This window comes from Aotus nancymaae, unplaced genomic scaffold (genome assembly GCF_030222135.1).
Source record: "Aotus nancymaae isolate 86718 unplaced genomic scaffold, 86718_ANA_hifiasm-v0.15.2.pri h1tg000036l, whole genome shotgun sequence".
Classification (NCBI taxonomy): Eukaryota; Metazoa; Chordata; class Mammalia; order Primates; family Aotidae; genus Aotus; species Aotus nancymaae.
The window spans coordinates 48500634-48516962 of record NW_026988450.1 but is presented as its reverse complement, the minus strand read 5'-3'; the positions used below and the strand labels follow the sequence as shown (position 1 = coordinate 48516962).

The following is a 16329-nucleotide window of genomic DNA, read 5'->3' as shown; positions in this document are numbered from 1 at the left end:
TGGTGGTTGCTAGGGGCTGTAAGGAGGAAGAAAGATAGAGACAAACTGCCTACCAGGCAAGGGGTTTTACTTTGGGGTGAAAAAAATGTTTTGGAACTAGACAGAGGTGGTAGTTGCTCAATACTGTAAATGTACTAAATGCCACTAAAATTAACCTTAAATGGTCAATTTTATGTGAATTTACCTCCACAAATTATTAAAACACAGACACATATTCACTAAGTTAAATGAATTAAATAACAAATAGGAGATATATAACTAAGGCTAGGTGGCCATAAAATCTGCTAGGAAAATAAGGCTCATGTTCTTTGTCATGACAGAATTTGTGATTTTTTTTAAGACACAATAACCTGTGACTTTTATAAGCTGGCACCTCCTAAATCTGAAAACTGTGTAAAGATAAGGAATAAAAAGACTTGAAGCTAGCTGCTATCATGTGATATTTAGAGATTATGATTAGTGTAGCTGATGCTGTGGTGTGCCACCAAGAACCTCCCTTTATGATGAAAATACTCACTTCCCAGCTGCCATGCAAGTTGCTTGCTGATGACTCCATAATGGCATCCCTCTCTTGAAATTTACCTTGGGTGGCTGTGTGTGCTTTTTCACCCAAATTTATACCCCTTCTCAGGGGCATATTCGATCACTTGTCAGTATGGGAGGACTACAATAATACATTTTATATATGGTAGTGCTATGTTCTAGGGACAAATCAATGAACAGGATGGCAATGATCTGTCCTTAGGACTCAGAGGTAGTTATATAAGTAATTAGCATTAAATACACTAAGTGATGTGATAGGAGAACACACAAATGCGACTTGACTTGATTTTGTGACAGGCTCAGGGAAGGCTTCCAAGAAAACATGACGTCTACTCTGAGACTTGTTAAATGATAGGAGTTAGGCAAATGAAGAGGGTGGGTTAAGATAGTTAGAGGTATAGAGAAGATCACATAAAAAGGCCTAAGGAGTACAGACTATATCTTACTGTCCAGTTTTGATACATTATCTTGTGTAGGCCTCAGTTTCTTCATATATAATTAGGGAAAATAACAGTTCTTACCTGATAGCATTATTGTGAAAATTAAGTGAAATAAGTTGGGTAAAGTGATAAGTATTGTATAATCCATTACTAATGCTATTATTATTGCCAAGACATTGACAAAAATAGTTATGGTAATAAAGTGCAGAACCAAAGCAGTCAGCATTGGAAAAGGCATACAATAAAGTCTTCAGAAGACGTTTTAAAGAAATTCAATCATTAAACCACCATGGTATGTTACAAGTTACAGGTATTATTGATTCTACCTTATGAAGAGAAAAGCAGAAGAAAAATAATACTTTCTTAAAATCATAAAGACCTCCAGTTTTACAATATAAAGGTAGGTAGCTTTAATGCCTAATACCTTCTTTCTAGCAAACAATTCTACCTATCTCTCTGATGAGAACCACAAATAGCCTGGGAAAGATGGCAGTGACTTTCTATAAATCATAAGAGAACATATTCAGGACTACTTCCTTTAAAAATGTTCTCTGTGAGATTCCTTAAAGAAGTAAAAGTAGAACTACCATACGATCCAGCAGTCTCACCACTGGGTATCTTTCCAAAGGAAAACAAGTCATTATATGAAAAAGACATATGCACACATATGTTTATAGCAGCACAATTCTCAATTGCAAAGATAATGGAAACAATCTAAGTGCCCATAAACTAATGAGTGACTAAAGAAAATGTGGTATATATACACCATGGTCTACTACTCAGCCATAAAGAGGAATGAAACAATGTCTTTTGCAGCAATTGGATGAAACTGGTGGCCATTATTCTAAGTGAAGTAACCCAGGAATGGAAAACCAAATATCACATATTCTCACTTACAAGCTATGAAACTGCAAAGTCATAAGAATGATATAATGGACTTTGGGGACTCGGGGTGAGGGTGGTGAAGAAGGGGAGTGAGGGAAAAAAGACTGCATATTGGGCTCAGTGTATACTGCTCAGGTGACAGGCACACCAAAATCTCAGAAATCACCCCTAAATAACTTACTCATGTAACCAAAACCTACCTGTACCCCCAAAACAATTGAAATAAAAAATAAATTAAAAAAATTTTCTATGAACACAGTTGCTTTTAAAGTGGATGGAAAAAATCCTAGAGCCAGAAAGTCTTGTTTTTCCCACACTCTGACTTAATTTTGCACGGTATTACTTTTCTCTTATTATAAGCAAAAAGGAAAGGCTAAACATCAACCAAATAATTGACCCCAAATACATATAGATTTCAAGAGAAAATGTATATCATTTAGCCTGAATGTAGATTCTTTCAACAAGTAGTAAGCTTTTCTTTTTTTTTTTGACTGATGACATAATCCTAAATTTGTAATGATTTCAGTGTAACACTGGTAGGACTAACAGGTTTCCATGCAAAATCATCAGCTACAATTACAAAATTTTTTTATGTTTGTAACGAAAAGCAGAAGCAATACCAAAATACTTAGGTTAGTTGGACATACTAAAGATTGTACCACCAACTGTACTGGCAATGAAGTATTAGAAAGAGTAGAGTTTCTCAGTCATTTCCTACCTGCTAGCCATATTCCACTCGAGGGCTGGATTTTGAGAATTCCTTTCACTCTCTGTTAGCACCCCTCCTGTGCCACTTTCCTTTTCTGGTTTTAGTTGATCCCACTGTGCAGTACCAATATTGATGGACTGCAGGTCTATTTGGTATTGTCTATCTTCAATTTCTGATCCAGGATCTCGAAGAATTCCTAAGTTCAAGGCTCTCCTGTAAAGGCGGTAAAAAAAAAAAAAAAAGAGATAAACATACTATGTTTATTTTGTTCACTAACATAATGTCAACACCATTTTTTTTCCTTTGGATTACTGATGAATAAACCGGGGCACATCTATGAAAAAGGTTTCAGAAAGTTAGTACATATTATGACTTGAAAACATATCCACAGTAATCTACACTATAATGATTTCTTATGTTATTCCTGGCACCATACTCTTTTTCTAAGTACTTTCACATACATGATTTCAATCCCTGAGATGCTCTGAGGTTCTATTTTTATGTTCATTTTTACCAATGAGAAAATAATTCAGAGGTTGAAAGACAGCTAAAGTTACAAAACCTTATGTGACAAAACTACAACACAAATTCAGGTTTTTTTGTGTTTGTTTGTTTGTTTTTTACTCAAAACCCTATCCCTTGCTAATCAATTACCTTCCTCTGAGCTTTGATTTTTTGTTAGAAAAGGTGATTGAGTCTTCTTAATCTATTTCACCCCCTCAACGCTTGCTCTTCATTCTTCATATAACCCAAGTGTAGTTGTTGAGAAATGACAAAGTTTCTGATGTAGAATAACAGTGAGGTTTACAGCCCCATACAGAGTTGGAACATACAATGATGATCTTACTGGGTCCATTGCTAAGCAAATGAATAAAATAATCTGTAGCTTAAAGCTAAATTAAAGGAAGCAAATAGACAAAAATGTTCATGAAGGTTTTAGAGTCAAATAGTAAGGCAGTACGGTAGGGTGGGAAACAAAGTTTGAGAGCCAGACAAAACTTAAGTCTGCCTGAATTTGGGGCCTTTTTCTTATATTATGTTTTGTTGGTTAAGAAAAGTTTTAAAAAGTAGATGATCAAAAGAAAAATAGTATTTGGCCTCCATAAAAGTTTTTTCAGCAGAAAAGCTGAAATAACAGAATAAAAATAGTCTTACTATAGTAGAAATATTTTTTAAAAGCTTCAATCACAGACATTTAAAAAATACAATTAAGTTAATCACATCAATTGAACACTAATGAAACATTATTGGGAGGTTAAGGGGGGAGTGTTGGGTCCTAGTGTGAAAAGTACAGAAAAAGGCAAAAATCTGATTCAGTTTATGCCTTGCTTGACTAAGGTGTGGAGGTCAGACCAAGCACTCCCAGAGGCTGCTTAAATGAGAATAGACAGTGAATGACGGCTCAGACTCAAAATAGCAGGTGTCTGGGCCAGCTGCTCAGGACTGGGGCCAGGCAAAGTGAGGGCTGACATTAACTTAAGTGAAGAGAGAAGCAGGGAGCAGACCTGAGTGGAATAAGCAGGCAGCTCAGGTAGTGAGATGTCAGAGGGAGTTTTACAGACAGGGGGAAAGGGGAACAAACAGCCACTGGTCAATGAGCCATAGCAGGAGCCAGAGCAACTGAAGATAATTCTCATGATTCCTAATTTGGACCTGTTTTTTCTCCTTTTTAACTTAGAAAAATTACAGGAGAGGTAACCTAAAATATTATACAAATTTAAGAACTGTATTATAAATAGGGCTCATAAATGGTCCATTAATCCTTTCAATCTGCCTTAATGAAGGTAAAGACAAAAGAAATGAATGAGAGTGGGAGTAGGAAGGAAAGGCATTTTTGAGACTCTTGCTGTAGCAGAATGTTCTAGTTTTATTTAAATATTGGTGTAATTCTATTAATTCTGAAAAGGCCCAGTTCAGCTATCACTTTTTTTATGAAGCCTTTCCTGATCGCCCTTCCTCCAAACTTCCTCCTTCCGAAATCTGTGTTCTTAGGGTCTCTCTATACTTGTAAATACAATAATATCACAATGACTTATCAGTCTTCCCAAATATACCATACATTTATTGAGGTCAGGAACTATCTATACTATCTAGCAATAGGTAAATGCTGTTTCAATTCACTGATTTGAATTGACATAAATCTTTACAAAAATCTCCAGTGGAGAACCTATCTGTACACAGCAATAAGAGCAGTCTTTAAAACACTAAGCTTTTGAATCAGGGCCACATAAATTCTGAGAGCCAGCAAATATCTGAGATAGCTGATTGCCTAACCTATTTCCCTAGATTATTATTCCCCATATAAACATTACTTTTACTTATTTTAAAACAGTCAATGCTCTCTACATTTTAAGTAAACTTTCTAAATATATTTTTAAGGTGAACTAAAATACTTTAAGAATATCTTTGAAGGAAAAAAAAATGAAACCAAAATTAGTGCTATATTAAAAGACAAACCAACCTAATCCCAAAATAAACAACCATTTTCCTATTTCCCTTGACACATGGAAAAACTGTATAATCACAAGATTACAATCACAAAAACACTGAGTTTCATCAGAGTTTTCCAATGCATTTAGGCTTATTTCCCAAGGTTTTTTTGGTTTTGTTTGGTTTTGGCCTTAAATTAAGCTATGTTCCTCCTCTCATTTTTTGTCAAAAACATGATTTCCCACAGGTTCTTCTTCCCTATGCAAAAATACTTTGCATTTTGAGTGATAGCCAGATACTTTCAAAGATGGTAGTTTTCAAATTTCAAACTTTTAGGGCTCAGGATTAGTATTTCTATATTTTTTTTTATTGCTTGCTTTTAAAAGTAAATTATATGTTTGATATATTGACATATATGTGACATACTTGATTTGAAAAAAATCAGAGTAATTTATAACATTTGAGTATATAAATCCAATGTAAAAGTTAATTGCAAAACCTTTCAAATCTTCCAAAACCTTCCAAAGTTAATTGCAAAACTTTCCAGAGCTGTGGAAAGTAGGATAAACACCTGAGTTATGTGAGCACTTGATTTATGTGATTTATGTGAGTTTAAAAACTCACATGACCAAAACTTTCCAATGATTATGAGCATGGAGAAATTATTTAACTTCTCTGTGCTTTATTTTGATATAAGGACTATTATAAAGATAAATAAAATATATATGTAATTAAAAAATTATTCATAAAGAAGTACCTTATAAATTTTATTAGCATTAGGGAAGTATATTATATTATATGATTCTGAATGAACAGCATATTTAAACCACCAACCACAGATGCGTAAGTATCAAAACCAAATCCACTTCTCTATGAATGAACTACAATGAAAACGATAAAGATAAATGTTCCTTAACATTTCCAGTACCATCTGTTTCTGAATATGGCATATCAGAAACTCTGAATGAACCTCCTGGCTCTAATAACTAAATTGCTTTAAAAGAATTTAAAGTATTTTTTTCAGACACATCCCAGAGCCAATACCAATAACAGAAGCTGTAAAGTCTCCCAAATAATGTGAAACAAGGAACTATGATAAATAAGCACCTCCAAAGCTGACTTTTACTCTAAGGTTTTCTGGTAAATCCTGCAGACACTGATTTTCTATTCTCTTAACTGCACAGGAGGCGATGAAGCTCAGGGCTTACGCAAATGATGAATCTATTTAATAGAAGACAATTCACATAAAGCTGAGATCACCAAGGGTCACCAGCAGTGAAAGGGTGAATTAGAAACAGTCCTTCTGGGGAGCTCTGTGGTGATAGGACAGTTCTGTATCTTGATTTTTGTGATGGTGGTTACATGATCTACATGTGACAAAATTACATAGAGCACTATACATATTCACACAAATAAGTGCATGTAAAGCTGGCAGAATCTCGATACAACTGTGTATTGATTGTACTGATGTCAACTTCCTGGTGTTGATATTATACTATAGTTATACAAGAATTTTCCACTGAGGGAAACTGGGTAAAGTGCACACAGGACCTCTTGCTCTAATTTTTTGTAATTCTTTATGATTCTATATTTCAAAAAAAATTTTTTTTTAAGAAACAGGCTTCCTCACGCTCAGGTAGAAAGGGACAAGGTAATTTATCAACTTATCTGTCTTTACCTTACTAATGAGTGAAGAGGCAAAAAAACAAAACAAATAAAAAACAAGAAGTTTCCACTGAGGGAAACTGGGTGAAGTGTACACAGGACCTCTCTAATTTTTTGTAATTCATTATGATTCTATATTTCAAAATTTTTTTTAAGAAACAGTCTTCCTCATGCTCAGGTAGAAAGGGACAAGGTAATTTATCAACTTACCTGTCTTTACCTTACTTATAGGTGAAGAGGCAAAAAAACAAAACAAACAAATAAAAAAACCAACAAAACCCAAACCAAAAAACAATGCTCCAAGATTTTGCAATCATGAGCCTGTACTTGGAAGTTTGAGTCTCAAATATGGAGAATCTTGCTTCAGGTTGATAGTTGCTGCCAGATGACAGGCAAGGGCAAAAGTAAAAGCACATTCTCTTGGGATGAAATCAATTTCAACTCAAAGCACTTCCACAGATCAGGTTCCAAGTGAAATGAGACACTCACAGACAAAATTCACAATGCACACAAGAGCAGGAACAATGGACAGACTAGCCGACATAAAATATAAAATAATTATTTAAAAAGTATAAAACATCTTCAAAATATGAGCAGGGAACAAGATTTTAATAAAAACCATGTAGAACTACAAATAAGAAAAAAATAAAATAAAACTCAAGCAGATTAAGCCCAGCTAAAGTGATAGTGAATTAAAAGAAAGATCCAATAAAATCTAGAATGTAATCAATCCCAAGAGGCAAAGAAATACTATAAATGAAAGAAGGTTAAGATTCAGGGAGAATAAAGAGAGAAAGTCTAAAAAATCCTTAATTAAATATTGAGGGAGGTAATACACAGAACAAGAATGATGCATCATTTGAAGAGATAACATCTGAAAATTATTCCACAATTATTGAAAAATACCAAGCCCTAAATCCAGGCAGCCCAAAGTATCCCAAGAACTAAACATAAGGAAGACACTGGTAAACATATGAGTAAGTCTAAACCAATATTAGTTAAAATTAATAATAATGATGATGTCTAAACTGTGATGAGAAAACAGGCCAAAAATAAGACACTGGAAAATAATAGTATATAAATAAGGGGATCAGGTAATTTGAAATAAAATGTCTAGTTTCTTGTATTGTTTAGGAGGAAGAAAAATATATTAACTTCAGACTCTTGTTAAATACACATGTTAATATAGCTATAGTAGCCACTAAAATTACAGATATAGAACACATAACTTCCAAATAAATAAAAATTAGAATGTTGGAAAAGAAAAACCAAAGTTGGGCAAGTAGAAAGCATATAAGAAGATACAAATAAAAATCCAAACATAATAATCATCATGAATATAAATAACTTAAACTCTCCCATTAAAAGATAAAAACTGTCAGACTGCATTTAATAAATCACAGTTAATATTCTGTTTTTTATGAGACACACCTAAAACTTTGGGGCAAAGGAAGAGTCACCAAATGGAAAAATATATACTAGGCAAACATTTGACCAAAAAATGTAAGTAATTATATTTACATTATACAACATAGACTTTAACTCTATTTAAAAACAGTTACTGTCTGAAGACAAAAGATTCAGTACATCTGGAAGTTAAGACAATTCTAAATTTATTTGTAAAAATAGCCTCAAAACATATAAAAGAAAAATTGATAGCTGTACAAGGAGAAATTGACAAATCTATCACCCATGGTGGAAAACTTTAACCCTTTAAGCAGATAGGAAAAAAAAAAAAAGAAAAATTGAAAAACGTAATATGTATGATGAGGTGAACATTTACAGAACACAGTAGCTGAGAACTGGACAATAGATATTTTTCTCAAGCACATAGAAACATTTCCAAAATCTTATCACCTGCTAGGCCATAAAGCTAGCCTCAGTATATTTCAGTGAATTAGTATCATATAGACTGAATCCTCTGAGCACAATACAATTCAGTTAGATATTTTATTAAAGAAGAGAATTCACAAAACTGCCTATGTCTAGAAATTTTAAAACACAGTTCTAAATTAGTCATCTACTGGTCAAAAAATCATAATAAAAGTTAATACTTAAAAGCGAACGTTATGCATTAAACATTGTAGGATGCAGTTCAAGTGGCACTTAGAGGAAAATATTATCTAAAATATTAGTTTTAGCAAATAAAAAAGGCTCAATAAGCTAAACATAAAAAGGTAGAATAAACTAAAGAAAGAGGGAAGGATATAGAACACAGATTAATAAAAAAGAAAGGATCAACAAAGCCCAAAATAGACAAATTTCTAGCATTCAAAAAGAAAAAAGATAAAGCTAGAAGGCAAAATAACTGTATTTGCAAGAAAAAAGGAAATATAACCAGGATATTGTAAAGATTAAATAGACAGTTAAATCAATAGGAAGATTTATAGAGACAAAGGTTTTATGGCTTACTGTGAAAAAAAACTCTCCTAGTAGTCACACTTTCTAGAAGATATTTCTATTAATACAGTGTCCTTTAATTTCTTCTACCAAATATAACGTTACTTCTCCTTCTATAGTTCTTTTTTTACATGAAAATGACTTCATTTTAAAACCATACTGTGACAGTATAAAACTGCTAGCAATGTATTAAGTGGTGGAAAAAGTGGTGGAAAGCAATCAAGTTCTTCCCTATTCATAGCCTTAGTCAGGACTGTCAAAACTCTTATTCTCCTACCAAAACAGCCCTTCCTCCAGTGACCTGACTTGCATTATTTGTTCAACAGATATTTACTAGGCACTGTATGGTAGGTATTGTGATAGGCCCTAAGAATAATAGGTCCCTGGATGGTCCCTGCCCTCATACCGCTTTCAGTCTAATGGGGGATTTAGAGGCAATTATACAACACGTAATACTCTAAAAGGTTATGTATAGAATAAAATGGGAAGCACATAGAAGGGACAGCTGACCCAGACTGGGGAGGCCCAGGAAAGAAGAAGGCAATGTAGAAACAAGTTCAAAAAAGTCCAGTTATCTCATTTCATACAAGAAAGAATCTCTAGCAGAGGAAATAGCAGGTTCAAAGGCTGAAAGTTATGAGGCAGTAGCACATCTAGAAACCCTGAAAAGTCTCTGAACAGCAGGCCTGGAGAGAGGCAGGGGAAAAAACAATGCCATAAGGCATGGAGGCTTCTAGCCAAAAACGGGCCTTTCTGTACAAAGTGTCAGAGGCTTGTATGAGGCCCAGTGTTTGAGGAAGAGGTGAAGCCCACAAGATGGGCTTGCCTTGCAAACTGGCATTTTCTCCCCTGCCAAATAGGTTACATAAATTTTGTAATAGCACAATAGCCAAGAGGAGAGAAAACCTGGGTTTCATCCTGAATTATGAAAATTAAGTGAGATAATATATAAAGAGCCTGGCACAGAAGTCATCATATCATAAAAACTTCAAAAAGTGTCAGAGAAAAAAAAAAAAACCCACTTTGAAATCTTTCCTCAGCCTCTGTATAAAATGTCAAATAGAAGTAAACATGGTGAAACCTAGTCTCTACTAAAAATACAAAAAATTAGCCGGGTGTGGTGGTGTGCACCTATAATCCCAGCTACTCAGGAGGCTGAGGTAGGAGAATTGCTTAAACCTGGGAGGCGGAGGTTGCAGTGAGCTGAGATGGTGCCACTGCACTCCAGCCTAGGCAACCCAGGGAGATTATGTCTCAAAAAAAAAAAAAAAAAGAGCAAAATGACTAGAAAGTGAGAGTAAGACAGACTTGGCTAGATTAAGCACATACTAGGATTCTAAAAAAAAACAAAAGCTGAACAGAGAAGACAACTGATAATTCAATTTAATAAATCAAACTCAATGAATTCTACTCACATTTTCTAATTTGATCTGTTTCATCAACTGAACAATGTTTTAACACCATGCTGGCTAGTATGCAATAAACCCCTTACTTTCTAAGCGAAGAAAAAGATTATTGTGGAAAATTTAGGCCAATTAAAAATATACTTGCATCTTTAAAACACAGTTTCTTCAACAATCTTAGTCTCCTGAACTATCAAAGCCAGGAAACATCAATGTATTTCCTCTGTAGATAGTTTCCCAAATACAAATTAAAATTTATATTACAAATTATAAAGGTAGGCAATTTAGCTTATTAGTTTTAGTTAATAAATTATTAGATTTTGAAGAATTAGCTAATATGTATAAAATTTAAGAGTTTGGTTTAATTTTTCTCTGATAAAAACAAATACAGGATAGTTTTGTTCAGGCAGATAAAAATTTAATATTTCTTATTACATAATCACCAAGATTTATTTTTCTCTGTAGTTAAAAGAAAATACAGTAGTAATGCACTGATTTACTTCATTTTCCAAAAAATACTTGGATTTTTTTCTCTCAACTTGAAATAGTGACTAATCTTTATTTTTTAAAGTGTAAGATATACTCCTATTTTATCCTATACTTATACTGATTTCGGTTATTATGAAATATTAAAAGCATTTTGCTTTGTTTTTCAATATGACATTAAGAAAACATACTAAAAAGGTTTTCAGATACCATATGTTAACTTTAAAAAATTTTTACTTTTAGTGGTAAATCATAATTGTGTACTTTTATGGGGTACATTAACTTTCATTAAGCACTATTAGAGCAAGATGTCTTCTGAAAGATATTTCACATCTCGTGGCACACTTGACTTTCTTTAAAGGTATAAATACAATGGTTTTTGGTAAATGGTTACAGACACAAGATTCAAAATAACTTATTTTTAATTTTTTCAAAGATTGAAAATCATTTTACAATTTTGCAACTTTTAAAATGTTATTTTCCCTAAGCAAAGAACTTTATAACTTAAAAATTGACTGGTAGGAGTGAAAAACATTCTAATTGCAATGCCAAAAATGAAAGTATATTTTATGCAAGAGAATTTTTATTTAGTATACCAAGTTTTCGTAGCAAAAATGACACTTGCAGAATAATTAGAGCAAAGAATTCTCATAGAATGATACGTTACTAGGTAGCTAGCACAGATAAAGAACCATAGCTGGTCCTACATGAAGACCAGAATGCCTAATGTTAACAATGTCTCCCTTAAAAAATACAATGTAAACATCTTATAATAAAAAAGCCTTATATTATTGTTTAATTTACTAATTAAATGTTTCCTAGAAATGTTTACTATCATATACAGGACTTAAATTTTCTGGTCTCAACTTCACATACTTCTAAAAGCTCTATGAACTTTGCTCTCTCTCCTTATTGCAGCCTTTAAAACCTTTTAGCAATTCAAATCAGGAAAGGGGGTGAGTCAAGAAGCCCATGACTTCCTTACCCTTAGCACAAAAAGCTGCTTTATTGGCTAAAATGTAGGAGTTATAATTGTAATTGCTTTGCCCTTCCGAAACTCTCATCCCATACCATTTGAACCATTCAGCAGGTGGTGTAGGAGGATAAAGTAAAGTCTGCAATAGTTGGTCAATAATGTAATCATAAGGAACCAAAGAAGACTTTAAGTATATAACAGGAAACATAGCTTTAATGTTTTCCTTTTTAAATTGATTTAGTCTGGGTCAGGCCTTTTGTATGTTTACATAAGGAACAGCTCATGTTGAACCATTTACTACTCACTGCTGAATAGGCATATCTTGGGAATTCACTGTAAAGAAGTGAAATTCATTCACTTATAGCTCAATTGAGATCTACAAAATGTTAAATAAGGCAGAAAATAGGAATGAAAAAGAAGTAAAACTTTTATGCCTCGATTAAATTAAATGTCTACATATTTATCATCAAGTCTCCATAAGTGACAGCAATTTTGAGAGTAAATAGGACAGGGGATATAATAGTTACCTGTCAGGCTGAAACCAATGCTAAGTTCCATCACCAATGATTAGGGTGGGGGTGTTAATCTTCAGAGTGTAGAAGAATAACCCAGGGAGTCTGATCAAAATGTTAAGCTCCCATCTTTAGAGATTACGAGTCAGAAGGGCTGGACTAGGCTGAGGAACATGCCCTCTTTTATCTAAACTAGCATCCCTATTCTCAAAACCACATTCTGATACTTGGTGTATCATATATTTCTAACTTTGAACATTATATCTCTGCTATCTGAACTGAAGTGAGCAGAGAAAAGGTCCCCCAAAATCTAAGGCTGTCTCATTTATAAAACAAGAATTAATATTTGCTTTCTTCACTGACCTATTTAGACGTAGCATCTCTTTTCTTCTTCAAGGCTAAGGTTTCTGTTAACTTACTCCACCCTTGAAGGCTGGGTTATGTTCTTTTTTCTCACTTTCATGTACAAAGCAACAAGTGAAGGGCCTGGCACATGGTGGACTTTTTTTTTTTTTTGACACAGAGTCTTGCTCTGTCACCCAGGCTAGAGTGCAGTGGCGCAATCTCAGCTCACTGCAACCTCTGCCGCCTGGGTTCAAGCAATTCTCCTGCCTCAGCCTCCCGAGTAGCTAGGATTACAGGCATCTGCCACCGTGCCAGGGTAATTTTTGTATTTTTAGTAGAGATGGGGTTTCACCATCTTGGCCAGGCTGGTCTTAAACTTCTGATCTTGTGATCCACCGGCCTCAGCCTCCCAAAGTGCTGGGATTACAGGCGTGAGCCACTGTGCCTGCCCATGGTGGGCTTTTAATACATGAAAGTTTAATGAATACAATGTTGAATGTATTACCCTGGAGAACACCAGTATTGACAAACAAAAACTATTCCTCCTTAATCTCATTTACTAGACTTCTTTCTTTTGTTTGCCAATACTGGTGTTTTCCAGGGCTCCATCTTCAGTTTTATTTTATGCTTTATGTGAAATCATTTGTGGCACAACTGATCCACAGATGCCAGTACATGTATTTGTCAATTTGAAGGAGACTGGCTTATAATTTCTGGCCTAGTCAATTCTACGATGAATGGCACACATTTGTAAGATGGTTGGCTATTGTTAGGGTTCCATGGTCAATGATGGTGTGATATAATGTTGTATTATGGGCATGAATCTTAAAGTCACAATTATATTCAAAATCTAATTCTACTACTTCACAAGCTTTGTATCCTTGAGAAAGTCAACTAAACCTCATTGAATATCAGAGTAAACATTTACTTAGGTTTCTTTTGAAGTTAAATGTGGTAACTTTAATTGACATCCTTAGTGTCAAATAAATGCCATCTAGTTACTGTTATTACTACAGTGGATAAGAGAGGAGCTGGCTGGCTTGCTTTGGGACTGAATCCATATAATTGGTTTCACTTACTCTGTGCTATAACATCCAAAAGAACACTGATGACATAGATAGTTTAATAAACAAAAGAGTCCCTTAATAATTTCTTGAGTTGAAACAGAACATTATGTAAGAAAATCATTTCTCTATATCTTTAGTCCATGTGTTAAATTAATTCTAAAACATTCATCACTCATTTCACATTTGCAAAAGAAAGAGTCTTGCTTATAAGAGGAGTGAAAATCAAGTATATCCAATTATTAACTTATTTTCTAAGAAAGCAATTGCATATCTTCTAGAAAAAATAATTTTTAATTACTATAAACTTTTTAATGAAGCAGCAATTTTATATTAACAAATGTTTTTGTGACAGGGAAATAAAACACATTTTTCAATTAAATTATTAAATATAGTATAAAGTAATAATGACATGACAGTCAGCAGTATTTATCAGCTCTTTTCTTTCTGGTAACTAAATTATAGGCAACTTCCTTAGAATTTAAATATTCCTCTCTTTCTACCGGAAGATTCTCAAAATATTATCAATGGTTAAGCAAATAAACTAAATTTTCACAATGTCTCTTCCGGAAAACATGAGATTTGAATTTTTTTTTTTTTATTTAGTGAACTGTCATAAATTTGAGCTGATAAATCCTCATTTGCTCACTTATGTTATAAATGGATTATACTGGTATGCTGATTTGAGAAGCTATATGGCATACAATGTTCAGTCAATGTGAAAGGTACCAAACGATTTTCATCTCATTAGAATTGTGTTCAAATGCAATATACTAACTGACCATAATTGCACTGAAAAATCTGTTGATTTTATTGAAGAATTTATATGTGTTCTCCGATATTACAGACAAGGTGCTAGAATAGAGAAAAATAACAATACGATTTCAATTCTGTTAAAAATTTAATTATGTTGATCTTCAACCAAACAGATTACTTGTTAGAAGGTTTTAAGCACTGAAAATAGAAAGTGGTCTATATCAGGAGTTCTATGACATAACTAAGAACACATTAAACCAAAGTAGACCCATTTCCTTTTCTTGGTTACAGGATAAGGATAACAAATGAGAAAACAGCACCAATTTTATGAAATTCAGTGTTATAAAGACGTGTAAATGATTAAATGAAGATACTTTCATTAATAGAGAAATAGGGACTTGAGGAAAACAGCAAAATGGATTCAGTGTTGATTTAATACCACATTCAAACAGTATTTATATGGAGTCAGGTCTCTAGTAACATGCCAGTGGATTTGGCAGAACTAAATATTTTTTTTATCATTAATTTACATGAATTCATATCAGTTCATCATCAAATTTTCAGATGTCAAAGTTAGGAAGTATAGCTAATATAGTAAATGAAAAAATCCAGATTCTATAATATCTCAAAATATTAGAACAAAGAGCTAATCAAAACTAATAAGATGGAATTTAACAGCAACAAATATAAAATTCCATATGTGGGTTCAAATAACCAATATACAGAATGTGAAAGACTTTACTTGAAAACATTTGAATATTTTTTTAAAAGAGGACAGTAGGCCGGGCGCGGTGGCTCAAGCCTGTAATCCCAGCACTTTGGGAGGCCGAGGCGGGTGGATCACGAGGTCAAGAGGTCGAGACCATCCTGGTCAACATGGTGAAACCCCGTCTCTACTAATACAAAAAAAATTAGCTGGGCATGGTGGCGCGTGCCTGTAATCCCAGCTACTCAGGAGGCTGAGGCAGGAGAATTGCCTGAACCCAGGAGGCGGAGATTGCGGTGAGCCGAGATCGCGCCATTGCGCTCCAGCCTGGGTATCAAGAGCGAAACTCCGTCTCAAAAAAAAAAAAAAATAAAAAAAAATAAAAGAGGACAGTAATAAAACAACAAAGGAATGCCTAGGAAAGTTAGGCTGGCTTATGAGAAAAAAAAGAAATATCAAAAGCATTGTCAAATGTGATTCTAGATTTTTAACTAGCATAACACATGCCACACACATAAAGTATTACAAGATTAAGCAATCTCTTCCATAGTGCACTAATAAAATAGTACAATTCTTAAATATTATTCTTTAATATTCAAACATTAAATTTTAGGATAAGTATAAATTGCTTAATTCAAGTAATTATATATAAAAATTCATTATTATACTTGAGATCAGAGAGATTTTTTGAGAGTGTTATATTAATATATTACAGGTTTGTTTCCATAAAATCCTCATAGATTTCTTCATGGTACAAGTACTTGGCATAAAAGTTAACTTCACATATATTGAAGTCCAGAATGATCTTTCTTAGCAGTGAAGTACATATACTGCAATTCCCAAATTGGTGACTTTGAAAGGCTAACTGTAAATTTAGTAAAACTCTAAATTCTACATTTTTTAGGTTTCTAAAGATGGTAATAAGCACATCAAATTTATCATGTGTTCCTATTAAAGGTAGTCAGACCTTCTATCTACTTGCTTCTAATGTTTCTACAACATATTTTTG

The 16329-nt window shown here is 33.6% G+C and overlaps 1 protein-coding gene across 7 annotated transcripts in view; it reads right to left on the bottom strand.

The window, feature by feature from the left end:
• VPS13B (vacuolar protein sorting 13 homolog B) overlaps positions 1-16329 on the bottom strand; it is an 839649-nt gene that overhangs the window by 296757 nt on the left and 526563 nt on the right. For all 7 annotated transcript variants that reach the window (XM_064384451.1, XM_012455820.2, XM_021675751.2 and 4 more), the window contains exon 31: positions 2587-2790. In XM_064384451.1, coding sequence (XP_064240521.1) covers positions 2587-2790 — 204 coding nt within the window. The remainder of the gene's footprint in view (positions 1-2586; positions 2791-16329) is intronic.